Source organism: Cyanistes caeruleus, chromosome 1 (genome assembly GCF_971803275.1).
Source record: "Cyanistes caeruleus chromosome 1, bCyaCae1.hap1.1, whole genome shotgun sequence".
Classification (NCBI taxonomy): Eukaryota; Metazoa; Chordata; class Aves; order Passeriformes; family Paridae; genus Cyanistes; species Cyanistes caeruleus.
Genome location: NC_141701.1, coordinates 109630781 through 109645657, shown reverse-complemented (window position 1 = coordinate 109645657; position 14877 = coordinate 109630781). Strand labels below are relative to the sequence as shown.

At 37.9% G+C, this 14877-nt stretch overlaps 1 protein-coding gene across 4 annotated transcripts in view; it reads right to left on the bottom strand.

Moving 5' to 3' along the window:
- The window catches only part of CPNE4 (copine 4), a 268547-nt gene that overhangs the window by 81152 nt on the left and 172518 nt on the right, over nucleotides 1-14877 (bottom strand). For all 4 annotated transcript variants that reach the window (XM_086849429.1, XM_086849453.1, XM_086849437.1 and 1 more), the window contains 3 exons: nucleotides 11730-11804; nucleotides 5968-6051; nucleotides 4934-5023 (listed from right to left, as the gene is read on the bottom strand). In XM_086849429.1, coding sequence (XP_086705555.1) covers nucleotides 4934-5023; nucleotides 5968-6051; nucleotides 11730-11804 — 249 coding nt within the window. The remainder of the gene's footprint in view (nucleotides 1-4933; nucleotides 5024-5967; nucleotides 6052-11729; nucleotides 11805-14877) is intronic.

The following is a 14877-nucleotide window of genomic DNA, read 5'->3' as shown; positions in this document are numbered from 1 at the left end:
ACATGCTTTTTAAAATCCTGCAGAAATTATTGCTGTTGACCACAAACTGTATTTTTTCATACTAATGCTTCAAACGCTCTGACAGGTAAACTGTGAAAGAATAAAAGCACTAATGGATTTGTCTGACTATATTATTCCTTGTATTTAAGCTTTATTTGGTCTTCTTCACAGGTTCCTCTCAGTTACTTTCACTAGTGGCTTTCAGAGGTACTGAGGGTTTATTGAAGGATTACAGTTTATAATATACCTGTATAAGCAGAGCTGCAGTCAAGTATTAAAGGTCACTGAAAACGTATTGATCTAGAGAACGCAGCAGCAATAACTCAGAGACTATCAAAACAGCCACTGCTATTTGCTTTTCCTTAACTCAGAATGGAGCAGACCATTTATAAGAAGCAATTTCTTCTTCTAATGATCCATCATTTTGCATGAAAGAGTCAACACGCTTAAGAAATCAGAAGGAAACAGAAGGTTACAACCATCTGAAGAAGACCCAACACTCCACCCCCAAAAATGCCATAGCAGACACTGGGGAAGAGATTATGACATTAATAATGAATTCTCATGTAATGATTTTAATTAATAAAATTAAAATAAAGTGATTACCTATTTACATCCAGAATAATGTCAAGATCTTTCTTGTAAGCTGTGGAGCTTCTTCTATTAATATTGTAATGAGGTTCACATTATATAATAGTATCAACAAAGCAGAAGCGGCACTGCATAGATTACTAATTTAAGCAAAGTGCAGGTCTCTCAAGAAGACCTTGTTAACAATGACCTACCAAAAAATACAGAAAATCCATGGTCTATGAAAATTCATATTGGAAAGGGACCTTTTTATCAAGATCTTAGTATGGAAATAAATTGAAAATGACCTTTAAAGTCCTGAGTGCACCTTGCTAGGACTAAGAGCATCATAGGTACTTTGGGGCTTGCAAGAAAATGTAAACAGACTCCTCAGCAGAAATGCAAACAATTCCTGTGCTAAGACACAGCTACTCCAACAGGTCAGGTGGACAGAGCCAAGGGAGTCAACTGGACACAAAAGAAAACAGAGAAGAATGGCAGAACCAAGTTTTAACCTCATTAGAAGTGGACAGGAAGAGGCAACCTTCCCATGGTTACCAAAAGAAAGCACTAGTACTCTCTCCTCAGGCTGCAAAGGCCGTTCACAGGCACAGAGGGAGCCTCATGCCCCGGTGTATGGAACAGCCCTGGTAACCGTGGCTGTGTGTCCCACTCACAGCTGCACATCGGGATCATCACCTGTCAGCTGGGTCATGCCAGGATGGAGCAATAAACAAACTGACAGCAATGATACAGTTGCAACATACAGATTTTTGAAAGGTAGAAAAATACCTAATGGGCATGCTTCTTTTGAAAATTTCCCCTTGTGTAGGTGGAAGATGGAAAGGGCTTTCTACACAGATATGACATGTGCTTCCCACTCTCCTAGCAGCTTATCAGTTCACCTCAGCAACATTTTTATTCCTTTTTTTTTTGCCTCAGTTCCTACTTTTCCTTGTGAACTGCGCTTCTTTTGGGGTGGTTCTCCATACAACCTCAGCAGGAGATGGAATTATTGTATGTCATACAACCTGTTTGGACTTTGCCTAACAAGCACCTTGTGATTATTTTTCTGTATACATTACCAGGACTTTTCTAGAAAAAGAAGAACCCTGCAACTATTAGATGGGTGGGCAGTAGATGATCCCTACCAGAAAATAGCCACAATAAAATCTCGTATTTCAGATAAACCTTTGACAGCAACATAACCCACATGCTGAAACCAGATTTGAATGCCAAAAGTTTCACAATTTACAGGACATTCAGCACATCAGACTAGGACAAAACCTGCCCTCAGAAGGAGTACAATCCTCATTCAGATTTGTCAGTAGTTACTGTTGTGATTTGAAAATCTTTACATATTAGGAAAGCAATGCACTACTTTTGGATCAAAGAGATATTTTGTTCACTTCAATGGATACACTAATTGCTTGTCCTGTTAGCATTAAAAGAAGGTATGATTGGCACTGAAGTGTGACCAGACTTCTTGGATGGTTTCAGTGTCTGGGAAGAAAAGCTCAGTAGGTTCATAAATCTAATATAATATTTTCATAATAAAACCTAGAGCAGCAATAATTGTAATAAAGTTTTACAAGATGTCCTGAGAGGAATAAAATGTTCATTATTCTTCGCACCACAGCTAAATAAAGCAAAATTAGTTTTTTCTTTAAAGCCCATAAGGAATTCAAATTAACAGACTTTGTAAAGAAAGCTAGCAAAAGACTTTTGGCAGACCCTAACTATTGGCTGCTTTGATTTTAGTGACCTAACTCATCTTATCTTTCTAAACAGGCATTTTAAAACTGAAAGTTTCAAATGCCCAGACAGTGTAAAGACTGCTTGGAGTGCAAGACTTATGAAGAGAAAACTTCCTGTAAGTTGAAAAACTTTCTGAGAGTTTTTTCAGCTTTTCCCATGTTAATCCTCATTGCCCAGAACAAAAATCTGACCACTAAGCTCAGTACTCATGTGAATTCAGCAGCAGAGATGAAGGGCCAGGACCTCAGGCTTCCAAATAGCCCACAGAGGTAAACCAAAGGTAGGCACAATTGCAAGGTGTCTGCAGTTGAAAATTTCCACAAGCTGCTAGCTCCCTCTGAGCCCTTCTGTTGCCTCTTTACGCCTTAACTTAGGTTATGCTTTCAGAGTATGTTAAAAACTAACAGCAGGAAGAGACACAAAACTACCCAGCCTTATGCAACTACTGTTCACAGTGATCAAACCATCTTGGCAAGAAGCTGGTGCTCAGCAAGGCAGCTGGAATACTCTAAATCTCCTCCACATTAAATAAGGCACAGGGAACTCTTCCAACACTTAGCTGTAACATATTGCTATATACTTTATGAAGTGAAACAAAGCAATTGAAGGCAAATTTTCCAAAATATGGTAATGCAAAAAGTAGAATGCGTAGTCAATCAAAGTGAAGTCAAAGTAAATCAAAGATAAACATTGATACAGTTCTATACCAGTCACAGACACTTCAGATCTCTAATTATTATCATTTTCACTCTTCTGTCCTAGATGCCATCCAATTCCTAGGGTATAGACCATATAGAAAAGAAGAAAATAATTATCTGACAAGTATTATATGCTATCTCTCAAATACAAGTGATTTGGGTGGCTGCTCTAACCTAACAGCCTTATCTTACACCCACAAAAGTTATAAAGGGCCTGAATTGGAAATAAGTATCAAGCTTTTTTCTTATTTTACAGCCATAATTAGTTTTAAAATATTCCTGTACTCATGAATGATCTGATGCAAATCTTAGTACTTTTAGCTTTTCTGCAAATGGCTGAACTGTAGCCTCAGGCAAATACTCAGATATCTAAAGCAAGGCTGCCAACATTTGCATACACAAAAGAAGAACACAAAAAATTCTCCCAGAAAGAGAGGGAAAAAAGGACTGTCTTGAAAATTCTCAGTAGGTTCAGAAGACCCATCTTGCTCTGGTTTTCTTCCTTAGCCATCCTTTCACTGACTTTCACCTCATCTTCTTAACAGACAGTCCTAAGGGACTACGCTCGTTCCTCTTCACTTCTCCCTTTTCAGCCTTTTGGCCGTTCATTTGCAAACAATTTTGACTACTGTCTCTGCTCATAGCTCAAAAGATCACCTTTATTCCCAGACCCATTTTCTTCTGCCCACACTGAAATCTGAGCCTTTCTGATACCTTCACACCTCAATTTCAGAGCATTTTTCCCCCTGGAACCTCATTCCTCTACCATTATGGAGTTGCCACTTGTTCTCACATTCTAGACTTTATATTTTGTTTGCTTCTCTTCCTAGGTTTTCTCACCTGAGTGATTTAAAGACCTCATATACACAATGTGATGAAGGCAGTGCTGCGCTAATTCTGCATTTCATTTCAGTAGCAGAAAACTGATCCATCTCTTGCCTCAAATTTATATGTTGTTCTATAATAACAGGGCTAATTTTGTAAATCCAAGCATTCATAAGACTGCTTTTTACTCTTTCCACATATCTGTGATATGCTTTGCAACATATCCACACCAGCATTTTCTTTTTCTATCTGCTTAGTACATCCTACAGTAAGTAATGAGTGAAAAATGACAACACCCCTTCTGCAGGATTTTGCAGCTATAATGATGAAAGAAGAAATGTTTGCAAGGACAAAATAAAATTCTATTAAGCAAATAGGTATAGTAAGAAAAGAACCAGTCATACTTTTGAGTTCAATATCCTTTCATCAGGTCTAAGAGTCTGAATAGACACTGGGGACAGTGGCCTTTGTTCAATGTTTTTAAATTTAGTATTAGCCTTAAACCTGGTCAGAAGACATAAACAATTGCATAAAGACTTGATTTAAGCCAAATTAGATGGATGAAGATGATTTTTTTTTTTTACAGAAAGCTCCAGGTTCCAAATTATCTGTCTTTCTGCTGACTAGAAACACTTCCATTACTATGGCACATGTCTTTTTGTGGCTATCCTATTCTTCAAGTATAAAAATAAATCTCATATTTCAGTGCTTCTTTTACAGAAGGTTTCCAGATATAGAAGTGAGGAAATAGTAGTTAAAACTGTGGTAGGGCTGCCTCTTCCCTTGAGTATACTTTCACCAGTTAAATGATGCTGGATTTAAATTATCCAACTGATTGCAAAAAAATAGCCCCATCATTTTTTGAGATTACTTTAAGAAATATAGAGCATAATCTACTGATTACAGTGGATTACCACTTCTCTGCATCCTTAATTTGATTATGGAAATCGTAATGCAGCTGTGTGATCATCTTTTCCATCAAAGAAGAGGCAATTGCAGAATAGCAATCTACAGTCAAAAAAAGAGAGACCAACTTTTGTTTTCTGAGTAAAACTATTAAAAAAGTAGGAATTACTTCTGACCTTTAGCCTGCGATCCTGGTCTCCACTGCACAGAGAATTTACAGACACTTTAAAAGTCTTCCATGCTGGATTTAAGTTATTCATCACAACCTGTAAGTGAAAAGAAGAAAGAGAACCCTTAACATTTTCAAATCTCTCAGCAGAATGCTAACAAGAGCCACAATTCTCAATACACTACATTCACCAGCAAGAGAAGAGAGCAGAGCTCAGCTGGAGTTTTCAGAACTACATCCAGTGAGATATGAGCCCTTGAGCAGTTTCCAACAATCTTCCTCTGGAAAGCCCCCAAAAAGAGGAGCAGAAATGGAGTGGGAAATGGACCCATACATTCCCACAGATGATGCTACAGACATTGCTCTGGCACTGCCATGCCTCAGTGGGAGATAATTCACGGGGAAAAGGTTGTAGAACTGAACTGGAAGCAATGGAAGATATGCAGGACTGGGCAATGGGGATAGGCAAAATCAGTTTACTCGCACATTGTTTGCCTTGCTAGGAAAACTATGGAGTCCCTAACAGGTTAATAACCACTAACACCTGCCACACCTTTACCCTATACACCTAAATGCCATTTTTTTAACACAGTTCCAGTCATTACCATGGAGCAATAATGTTACTGGGTGGTAAAAAACAAATGTAAAGTGCCCAGATTACAATCATTTTAGCACCAGAAACCTGCGAGGAGGTGGGGAAGCAGCAACACAGTACTAATGGGAAAACATGATACATTCTGTAGCCTGGTTTTGGCTAAATCTAGTGTTTATATCTCCTGACCTTCCAAGAGAGTATCTGCTGGTTTAATCAGGCTTTGACTTCATCTCCCTTTACTGTAAGATGACAATGTAATGTAAGTCAAGACCTGATACACATTAGTTAATAGTAACGCTAGAGTGTAATACTAGAAAGTGTTTTTAAGTGTGGGTGTTTGCACACCTAGATTTAAAACCACTTCCCTTTATGACATGGGAAGCATAAACTATGCCTCCTGACAGCCATCTGTTGCCTTGGAAAGTAAATTCAACTCTACTCCTTACCTCAGTCCTGTGAACAAGTTGTTGGGTTGCATCATCATTCACCCGAAAAATCTCCAAAAAAGGATCAGATTTGCTGAAAAAATCCTAAAATAAAATATAGGACAGGTTACTCTTGGGGCTTCTTTTTCTTTGAGCTTTTCAGGCACAATGCACAGGTGCTTCCCTGACTGCTAATGAAAAGGAAGAGCCAGAGTAGTTTTAGTTTTGGTGTTTCTCAGCAATATTTTATTCTTGTCCTTGTCTCACAAAGATTCCTGTTGTTGCTCTCAGTTTGACTATTTAATCATAGCATGCAAAAATGTAAAATGTCCTTTTACAACCCCTTTCCTTCTTACACTCAGCCCAGCTTCCTGAGCATTAGCTCCATCATCCACCTAGCTTGTTTCTTTCTGTCTCCATACCTGTTTGGTCTTTTGATACCAGTTTTCTAACACATTGCACTTTGAAGCATATTCCACACTGGGGTTGAATTTCACACTGTTCACCTACCTCTGAAATCAGAAGTTAATTGGCCAAGACATTGTGCTGCTACCAACTAACACAAGTACTGTCAAAATGGATTAGAGCTGGTTAGAGATGCAAGTCCTCTTCAGGGTGTGGTAACAAGCCCATGCTACCGTGACAAAGATGACAGAGCAGGGTAATGAAGGAAATAACCTGATATCACTAGGCAAATCTCTGACAGACACTGAGGTTCACATTCACACACTGCAGAACACTTCCTCCTAGTCTTGTATCCAGCTAACAACCCCGAACCTTCTTACACAAACCTAAATTAAGTTGCTTTCTATAGTGCTGCTTCATTTGACCACAGGCTCTTTTGTTTCAACATCTCATTTACTCTGGACATGCTGGCTGAAGGGGGGAGAAGAGGAACTGGCTGCTAACCCAGCAGGGGGAAAGCTTCCAATTTCTAACTGTGCCATGCTGAAAGAGCAGGATTTAACAGCACTAAGTCCATTTCCTGTAGTTTCAAGTCCCATCCTAATTTTCTTCTTCAAAGGAGCCACATGATTAATTTTGTGCATATTAATATTATTCTTCTTTATTGGACATATCCAAAACTACAGACCCACATGTCAATTTGAGGAAGTGAGAAATTCTGTTCAGTATCCAGGTGTCTCTATGATAGTGTTAGTGTAAAAATTACTGTAATACATATAATAAAATATATACTATTTAATATATATATAGATATATATATACTCTAATATATATAATAATTATAATTATAATTATAATTATAATTATAATTATATATATATATATATAATTCTACAAATTTCTCCTCACCAAATGTCCCCCATACCCATTTTTGATTAGCTGCACAGCCCTTGGTTTGGGAACAACTTTGGATAAGATGCTAGCCACAGTCTGTGCTTGGTAAAATTTATTTTTAGGCCATTTTTACAATTCCACAAGTTCAAAGAATTCAGGGCTTTGAAAAAGGACACTTGAATTTGAATGCCTAGAGAAGAAAATTAGTCCCTATGGACCACAAAGCCTAGAACAAGGCTCAAGGAACCTAATGTCATGTCATACCCTAAAAATGGCATAATTTTGTGTTGAGAGTGCTGTTTTGTCATTGATCTGCTGCTTTACTTTCTAGAGAAAACTTAATGGCACATTTAGCAACTGATGGGAAGATTTATTTGTTAAATCCTATTATGGGGAGCATGGAACTATATGTTTGAGCCAAAGTATGTTTAGAGCAAAGCTGTGTGTTTGGCTAATTGTTCCAGCTCCATGGTAAACAGGACATTTATGTCAAACTGTGTAAAACCAGTGCAAAATTCAACTAAGTAACTCCAGGTTTTGCCTCAAGGCCCTGATGTAGATTCAGTATCCGGAATCTACTCAAAATTTGAAATTGCTACTATATAGGGGGCTTTGGTGATCAAATTCTGCCAGATTATCAGTGTATAGGAAAGAAAACAAGCAGAGAGAGGGGGTGCTGGTTTAATCATAATGACACAAAAATCCAGAGCACATAGGATTAAAAAAAATTGAGCTGCCTCTTCTCACACGGAAGCATTCTGATTGAAACTGATTAAAAGCTTAATGTTAAGAGTTTCTTTATCAAACACAAATTTGGTAAGTTATTTGAAAGGAAATACCTCAAAATGATACATCCAAAGAATGCACCCTGGAGTGCAAAAGAATTCAGAAAGGAAGTCAAGATTTCATTTAAGGCTCAAAATATAGTATCATTCCTAGCTGAGTATCATAAAGGTACAACAGCACATCAGCACAAAAGAAATAATTTTTAATAATTGGTTTTAACTACCAAGATAATACCACATATAAGGAAATATTGTAATGCTGGATGGTGGTTTATATCACTCCCCCTCCTTGCAAAAACAAGGCCTAATTACTTTCAGAATTGAGGTACAAACAAAAAAAATCCTTCTCTATTGGAATTGCTTTGTAATAAATATAAATTTGTAGCTAAAGAAACATTTGCTTTCACAATTAACATTTTTCAGTTGTTATGCTGAATCTAATATCTTTGCATTATCCCCCAAGGATATCTTCTGAAAGAAGAATAGCTGCAATATATCCTGCTATTTTAATAATATTTAAATGATTAACATATTATATTTGCTAGAGGTATAATGCACATTGTTCTTTCAGTATGTGCAGCAGTTACACAGTAATAACATAAGTACATGGCCCAAACTTGAAAAATTTAGCTATATCTTTTTCTAACCACCTAGTCTGATAAATTTTTAGTAGATTAATTTCAGAGCACAACAGTTTTTAAAGTTCAGGATTGGGGATCAAGTCAAAGCTCCCTTAAAAAAGAGGAAAGTGGTCAAAAACCTAAAAGTTTGAATATTATTCAACAGCTAAAAAAGGCCATTTGAGGAGGGTTTTTTTGGTAGTAGTTTAATACCAGGGAACTATATAAAAAAGCAGTATTAGCTTGTATTTTGCAGATATTTGCTGCATAATATTTCCCAAACAATGGTAACTGCTTCTCTCAGAACAGGAGAAGCAGTTTGCCTGCCTCAGTGCCCAAAATTTATTATAGCTATCATAAAAAACGTAGCTGCTTGTTATGGTAATTGTGACACAGCTATTAATGCAATAAAACCTTTCCAAAAGTTATTGTTCCACAGCGAAGTGTTCTCAGTGGATCTCTTGAAACAAAGACGTGCCATTTGAGCTGACAAGGCTTCAATAAAACATGAAAAAGCAGTTATACCTTCCAAATAAGCACTGTAATAAAAAAGTATAACCGTTATTTCTGCTAAAGTCAGTTAACTAAAGGAAACTCTCATATCCATCATTTTCCTATCATTTTCACTGAATGTTTCAGCCACTCCAGTAGGAAAAAATTATTAGGCTCTGTTTTGTAGCTTCCCTAAAATTCTTGCTGTTTTATGTCAAGAGGAAAAAAAGCAAGCAAAAAACATATCCTGGCTGTTAAATCTTATCGACAAATTTTGTTTAATTACCCAAAAACGTGTTGTTCATGTATTTTCCTTAGTGTCAGAAATACATACACTTAAGGAACCCAATCTGGATTCTCTTTCAAGGATATCCTTTAAGGGATGAAGGAAGAATATTCCTGTCCATTCAAGATGATTATGGATGGAAAGAATTTATTTTTCTTTTTATCCTGAGAGCACATACATGACCTCCCCCCACCCCTCCCATTATCCACAAGTTGTGAGGCATTGGGATTCTACTTATCTGCTGCTACTCCCACAGCCACCAGCGCAGGAACCCCAGGGTATACAAAGGTGACCTCACAGCAGAGCATGAGTGACTGCTTCCAGAGGCTTCCTCTGTTTTTTGGGAGACTCCAAGGCCAGTTTAAATCCTCAGTTTGTTTCTCTGATGTTACATCTCTAACATCAGGTGTTACTGATTCAGGTGTTCACTTCTCTGAATGGGGAGAGGCATGCAAACCCATGCTTTGGATTTTAAAAAATGGACTCTTCTCAAGCCTTTGATTTTTTTTTTCCTTTTTGTGACATCAGAGCACTCATTCTTTTTTGCCAATGGCTGAATTATGTGATTTAAGTAATTTCAAATCTTAATAAAAATAATTACTAGAAGTGCCTTTCATTTAATGATGTCAAAGTTCATTATAAGCCATACTTTTATTATAGAAGAAGTAAACCAAGCTTCAGCCAGGTTTAGAGCCACATCTTTAGCCAGAGGAAATTGAAAGACTTCTTTCAAAGCAACAGGCTTCCAGAGATTTTCATCAGTTAAAGAAAGGAGGTTGGATTCAGATAAGACATGATGAGTCACTGCTTGACTTGAACACTGCTCATCTAAGAATTCTGTATTAGATGAAGCCCACCTTGATTGGACATGTTAAAATGGCAAGAATGACAATACTGTTGCAATATTTCAGACTGATCTTTCTCACTTTATTCCCACAAAGTGTTTCAATCACTCTCTAAGACTGTTGCCCAGACACCACTGACCTGGCTCAGAATTGCACTCTGGCAGTATCCTTTAAATTTATACCAATAAGAGCTAGAAGCAATCCTAATATTTAAAGCAGATTACATTTTGCATTTGTGGAAAAGCAATGACTAAGTCTTATTATGTTGTTTATGTCCTTTCCTTTTTCCTAGATGTGACAGCATGTGGATCAAGACGAAACCTGTGTACAAGTTTGGGAATTACCTCTAAAGATATCTATCTAAAGAAAGGTTGTTAAATTTACATTTTGACACCTAAATAAATTATGCCACTCAAAACCATTAAGACTCCAGCAACTCTGAAAGAGGAAACTAATTTATCATTTAGATGAGAAGCAAATTCAGGTTCCAATCATTTATGATTGTTAATGATCCTGAGCACGGTAAGATTTTATAAATTTTATTTAAGTTATATGCCTGTACTATTGATCTTTCTGTGTACTTTCTGCTTGCCTGAGATTTGCTGGTAGTTTCAACTGAAAATATTTTTCATAAGTTACAACCCAAGTTTGAAAACCTGATGTATATGTATCCAAAAGTAGTCTCACTGATGTGATTTTAAGCGATCCTCATGTCATATGTTTACAAGAACACACTTGGGGCATCACAATCCTAAACCTTTGTACAGAGTTGCCATGTGCTTCTAATAAGAAGCACCTTCATATATATGAAAGCACATTCATATATAAGAAAGGGCTATATACCTCAAAGAATTCTATGCCTGCTGTTGCACTGAAATAACAGAAAGTGGTACAAGCAGTTATCAGGGCTGTGAGTTGAGATGCTTATTATATGTAAATTTCTAAACAATAACATGTTTTCAGAAAGAGGTACTCCTTAGAATACTGAGCAGTGTTTGAGTCAATGTAAAGTTTTCTTCCTAGAGAGGGAAAAAGTTTTTAACAAAGATGCAAGTATTTTTCTCACATTTGAGCTACATTTTGTCAAACAAAATGTGTATCATGACCTAGCTGTTATGAAGTTTTTAGCTGTATTTTAGGAAACTTCAACGATAACATCATTGACTACTCACAGAAAGTTCACTTCTCTAAACACATCTGATCTGTGACATTTTACATAATTAAATTGTCTTGGTTGTAGTGTAATTAACTTGTCTTGGTTTTAATTAGATTCCCTTGAGTTTTTTTTTTTTAATTACTTCGCAACTCAAGGAAAGCCTCATTGTGCACATTCATCTGAAAACCCTGATATGTTTAATAACACAAGGCAAAAAAATATCTGTCGTGGAAAATCTCATCAAATTATATTTGCAGGCATCCTTATATCTTTCAGAAAGGTTAATACCAAGCAGCTTACCTTGTCATCCAATTTCCGTGCACTGAATGAAAGTTCAACGTAGTCGTCATTGCCAGACAGTTCCTCAGCGATCACCTAAATGGAAAGCTACATCTGAGTTGTGCATGGTGTAATGGAAGGGGAGAACGATGCCATTTTTAGGTGTGTGAAGACTGCAGACCCCATTTAGGAAACTGAAATGTGGAATAAGTTAATGTGCTTCTCTTTGCCAACTGGAAGGACAACACCTGGGTCAGCCCACAGACCTGAAACACTTTGTGTGAGCCTTGTCAAACACCTGTCAATGGACAGACATTCACATCCACCAGGGACCCCATTCCTCTGACCAAGTACTCCTCCTCAGAGTGGAAAACAGAGAATTCCACAGTCTCAGTGTCCAAGGCGACAAAAATGCTCTACAAGAGTTGGATTACTCAGCTCTAAAGCCCAATTATTTTCAGGCCACTTCAGCATCATTTGGCAAGATAAATGAAAAAAGGAGTGAAGTCATCTGGCATTAGTTGCCATGAAAAGGACATTTACAGCAGGAGAGCTCTCCTGGTATAATTTTTCTGCAATAGCCACATTGGCAAAACAATTTGCTATAGATGGAGTCAGAAACAAGTAATCCTAAAATAATATAGCGTAATAGATTCTTTCAGATGGTGTAAGCTATATCAATAATGATATCAGTTATTGTGCTGTGCAACATTATAAGAAAACCCATTATAAAGAACCAACTAAACCAGTTTCCTAAGTAAGCCATTAAAATACCTCAGGGGAGAGAAGGCATTAACCAAACCTGGGGTATTTCACTGAAAAATGTTCTTTGAAACAAACCACATTATATTCAATTTCAAACTCAAAACTTTTTTCCCTTTTGTAAATGTTCTGCACAGGGACCAAATCTCCAAAACAGAATCTGTTTCCTGGGTATTTCATGTTCATGACCACACACATGGCAGCCATGCCAGCTTCCCAGATAGGCTCTGACTGTCTCCACCAACTGAAGTCCTTCGAGGAGCTGCTGGGTAAACCCAAAAATTTGCCAAACTGGCTTGGCAGCAGCTACTGACTGCACCCCAAAACATCAACCCATCAGAGGTGCATATGGCACCTCTCATGAACCTATTTCAGAAAGGGCAGAGCTGCCAGAGGCAAGAGACACAAAGGAAGGAGAGGTAGGTGGCCTGCAAGGCTACCCTAAAGAAGATCCAGAAGGAGGCATGGAGAAGGCCAAGCTGTGGGGACACAGCTGGAGATTCACTCTCAGAAGGAGGTGCTCCATGCTGGAGGAGACATCTCTGTGCACACCCTCAGGTAACACCCATGCTGGAGCAAAGATGCCCCTGAAGGCTGTGTGAGTCCAGAGCAGAACTAAGAAAATGAGTGAAAAAAACCTCAAAGAGCAGAAGAAAAAAAATAAATAAAAAACAAACAAAAAAAAAAACCCAAAAAAACAACCCCAAAAAACCCCAAACCACTGTTTTTTGTTCCTGACCTGTGTCACACAGCATCTCATCAAAAGGACTGAGAACAACATGAAATGAAGGCAAAGGGAGTGAAGACCATGAAGGAGGCAGGAGAGGTGTCAGAAGTGGAGTTGACCACAGGGAAGGGGCAGGAAAAGTATTTTCTCTTGGAGGTTTTATTTTTTTTTTGTTCTATTTGTTTCCCAGTAGTTAAAAGTTTACTTTGACTGGCAATTCATTAAGTAAAATTCCCTGAGTTGAGACTATTCTGGCTGTGACACCTCCCAGCAGTGAGCTGAGGTGATTCTCCATACATGCAGCCACACAGAGGCACAGAGGCTTAACTGGGCATTAAAGTACCACAGGTACACATGTGGTGCATCACATCTTCCAGGCAAACATCAGATTGCTGGAAATCTGACCCATGGAGTCTGACACATTTCTCTTCCGTGTAGTCTGATGGTTTAAAAGGTCTGGTTAAGCTGTGTATGACCAACAGTGCTCTGGGATTTGCACACCAAATTTCACTAGCATTTTTACCTGAAAATAATGAACCCGCTCTTACAAGGTTTATGGACTTGCAGCTGGAGAAGCAGAGCAATGTTCTTTTTTCTTCCCACAGCCATATTAGAAAATTGTGTGGATGAGACATTACACACTCAAAAAGCCAATAAAATTCCAGCAAAACTTGCTAAGATAGGAATTTTCAAAATCTTATGAAAAACCCATAATTCACTATACTGAAGGAGTTAGGAAACCAGTGTTTCTAACTTCCATATTTGATGGACACCTGGTATGTCCCCAGGTCCAGAAATAATGATAAATAATGAGTTTTTAATTATTCTGTTGAGACAACAAACTTTTCACACAATATTTTTTGTCTGGGTTCAGTTTTTTCCCATTCAAGTGAAGTCAACTTGCTCTTTAATACTGCTGTTTGGAAGCCAAAGCACGTAACTAAGGTCCATATTTCATGGTTATCATCCAGTGTGAGGCCAGCAGGGACTATTAAGTCATTTTCTCTCATCTTCTGTTTATCACAGTGATTTAATTTTTGCCAGAACACTCTCCTAACAAGCCTAATGATTTTAGTTGTACTAGAGCATTTGTGTTTTCACAAGACTAAACCACTTTGTGTACCTCAAAGAACAGAAGGGAGGTCCAGAACACCACAGGGATGTGTGAGATGAAGTATGCCCAGATTATCCCAGCAGGAAAACCACACCAAATTATTTAGAGAACAAAACTCTCTACTGGTTCTATTCAGCCAGAGGAGTGAGGGAAACTCCTTTCCAACCCCAGACCAAAACCAAGTTTACTGTATGCACTCAAGCAAATCAATTCCCAGCCAAGCACCAAGGAAGGTACCTAAGAAATCAATCTCCCTAGGCTCTCAGAAAGTATCTCACAGTCTGCTATCTCTTTTGTGGCTGAAGGCAGAAAAAAATCCAGACAATCAAGCCAGAGGAAGTCCATATGGCAAATCACACATTAAGGAAAAAAAATCCTTCTTGATCTCATGAGGCAACAGAGCAGAGATTCCCAAAGCAGAATATTTTATTACAGCCCTCATCTTAATGCAGAGCTGCAAAAGTCACAAGCATGCCAGGTTCAGTGCAGACAAGACTGAGCTCCTACGTGAGCCAGCATAGAGAAAGATGAAAGAGAGGTAATACAGTGATCTTCAGTTTTCTAAA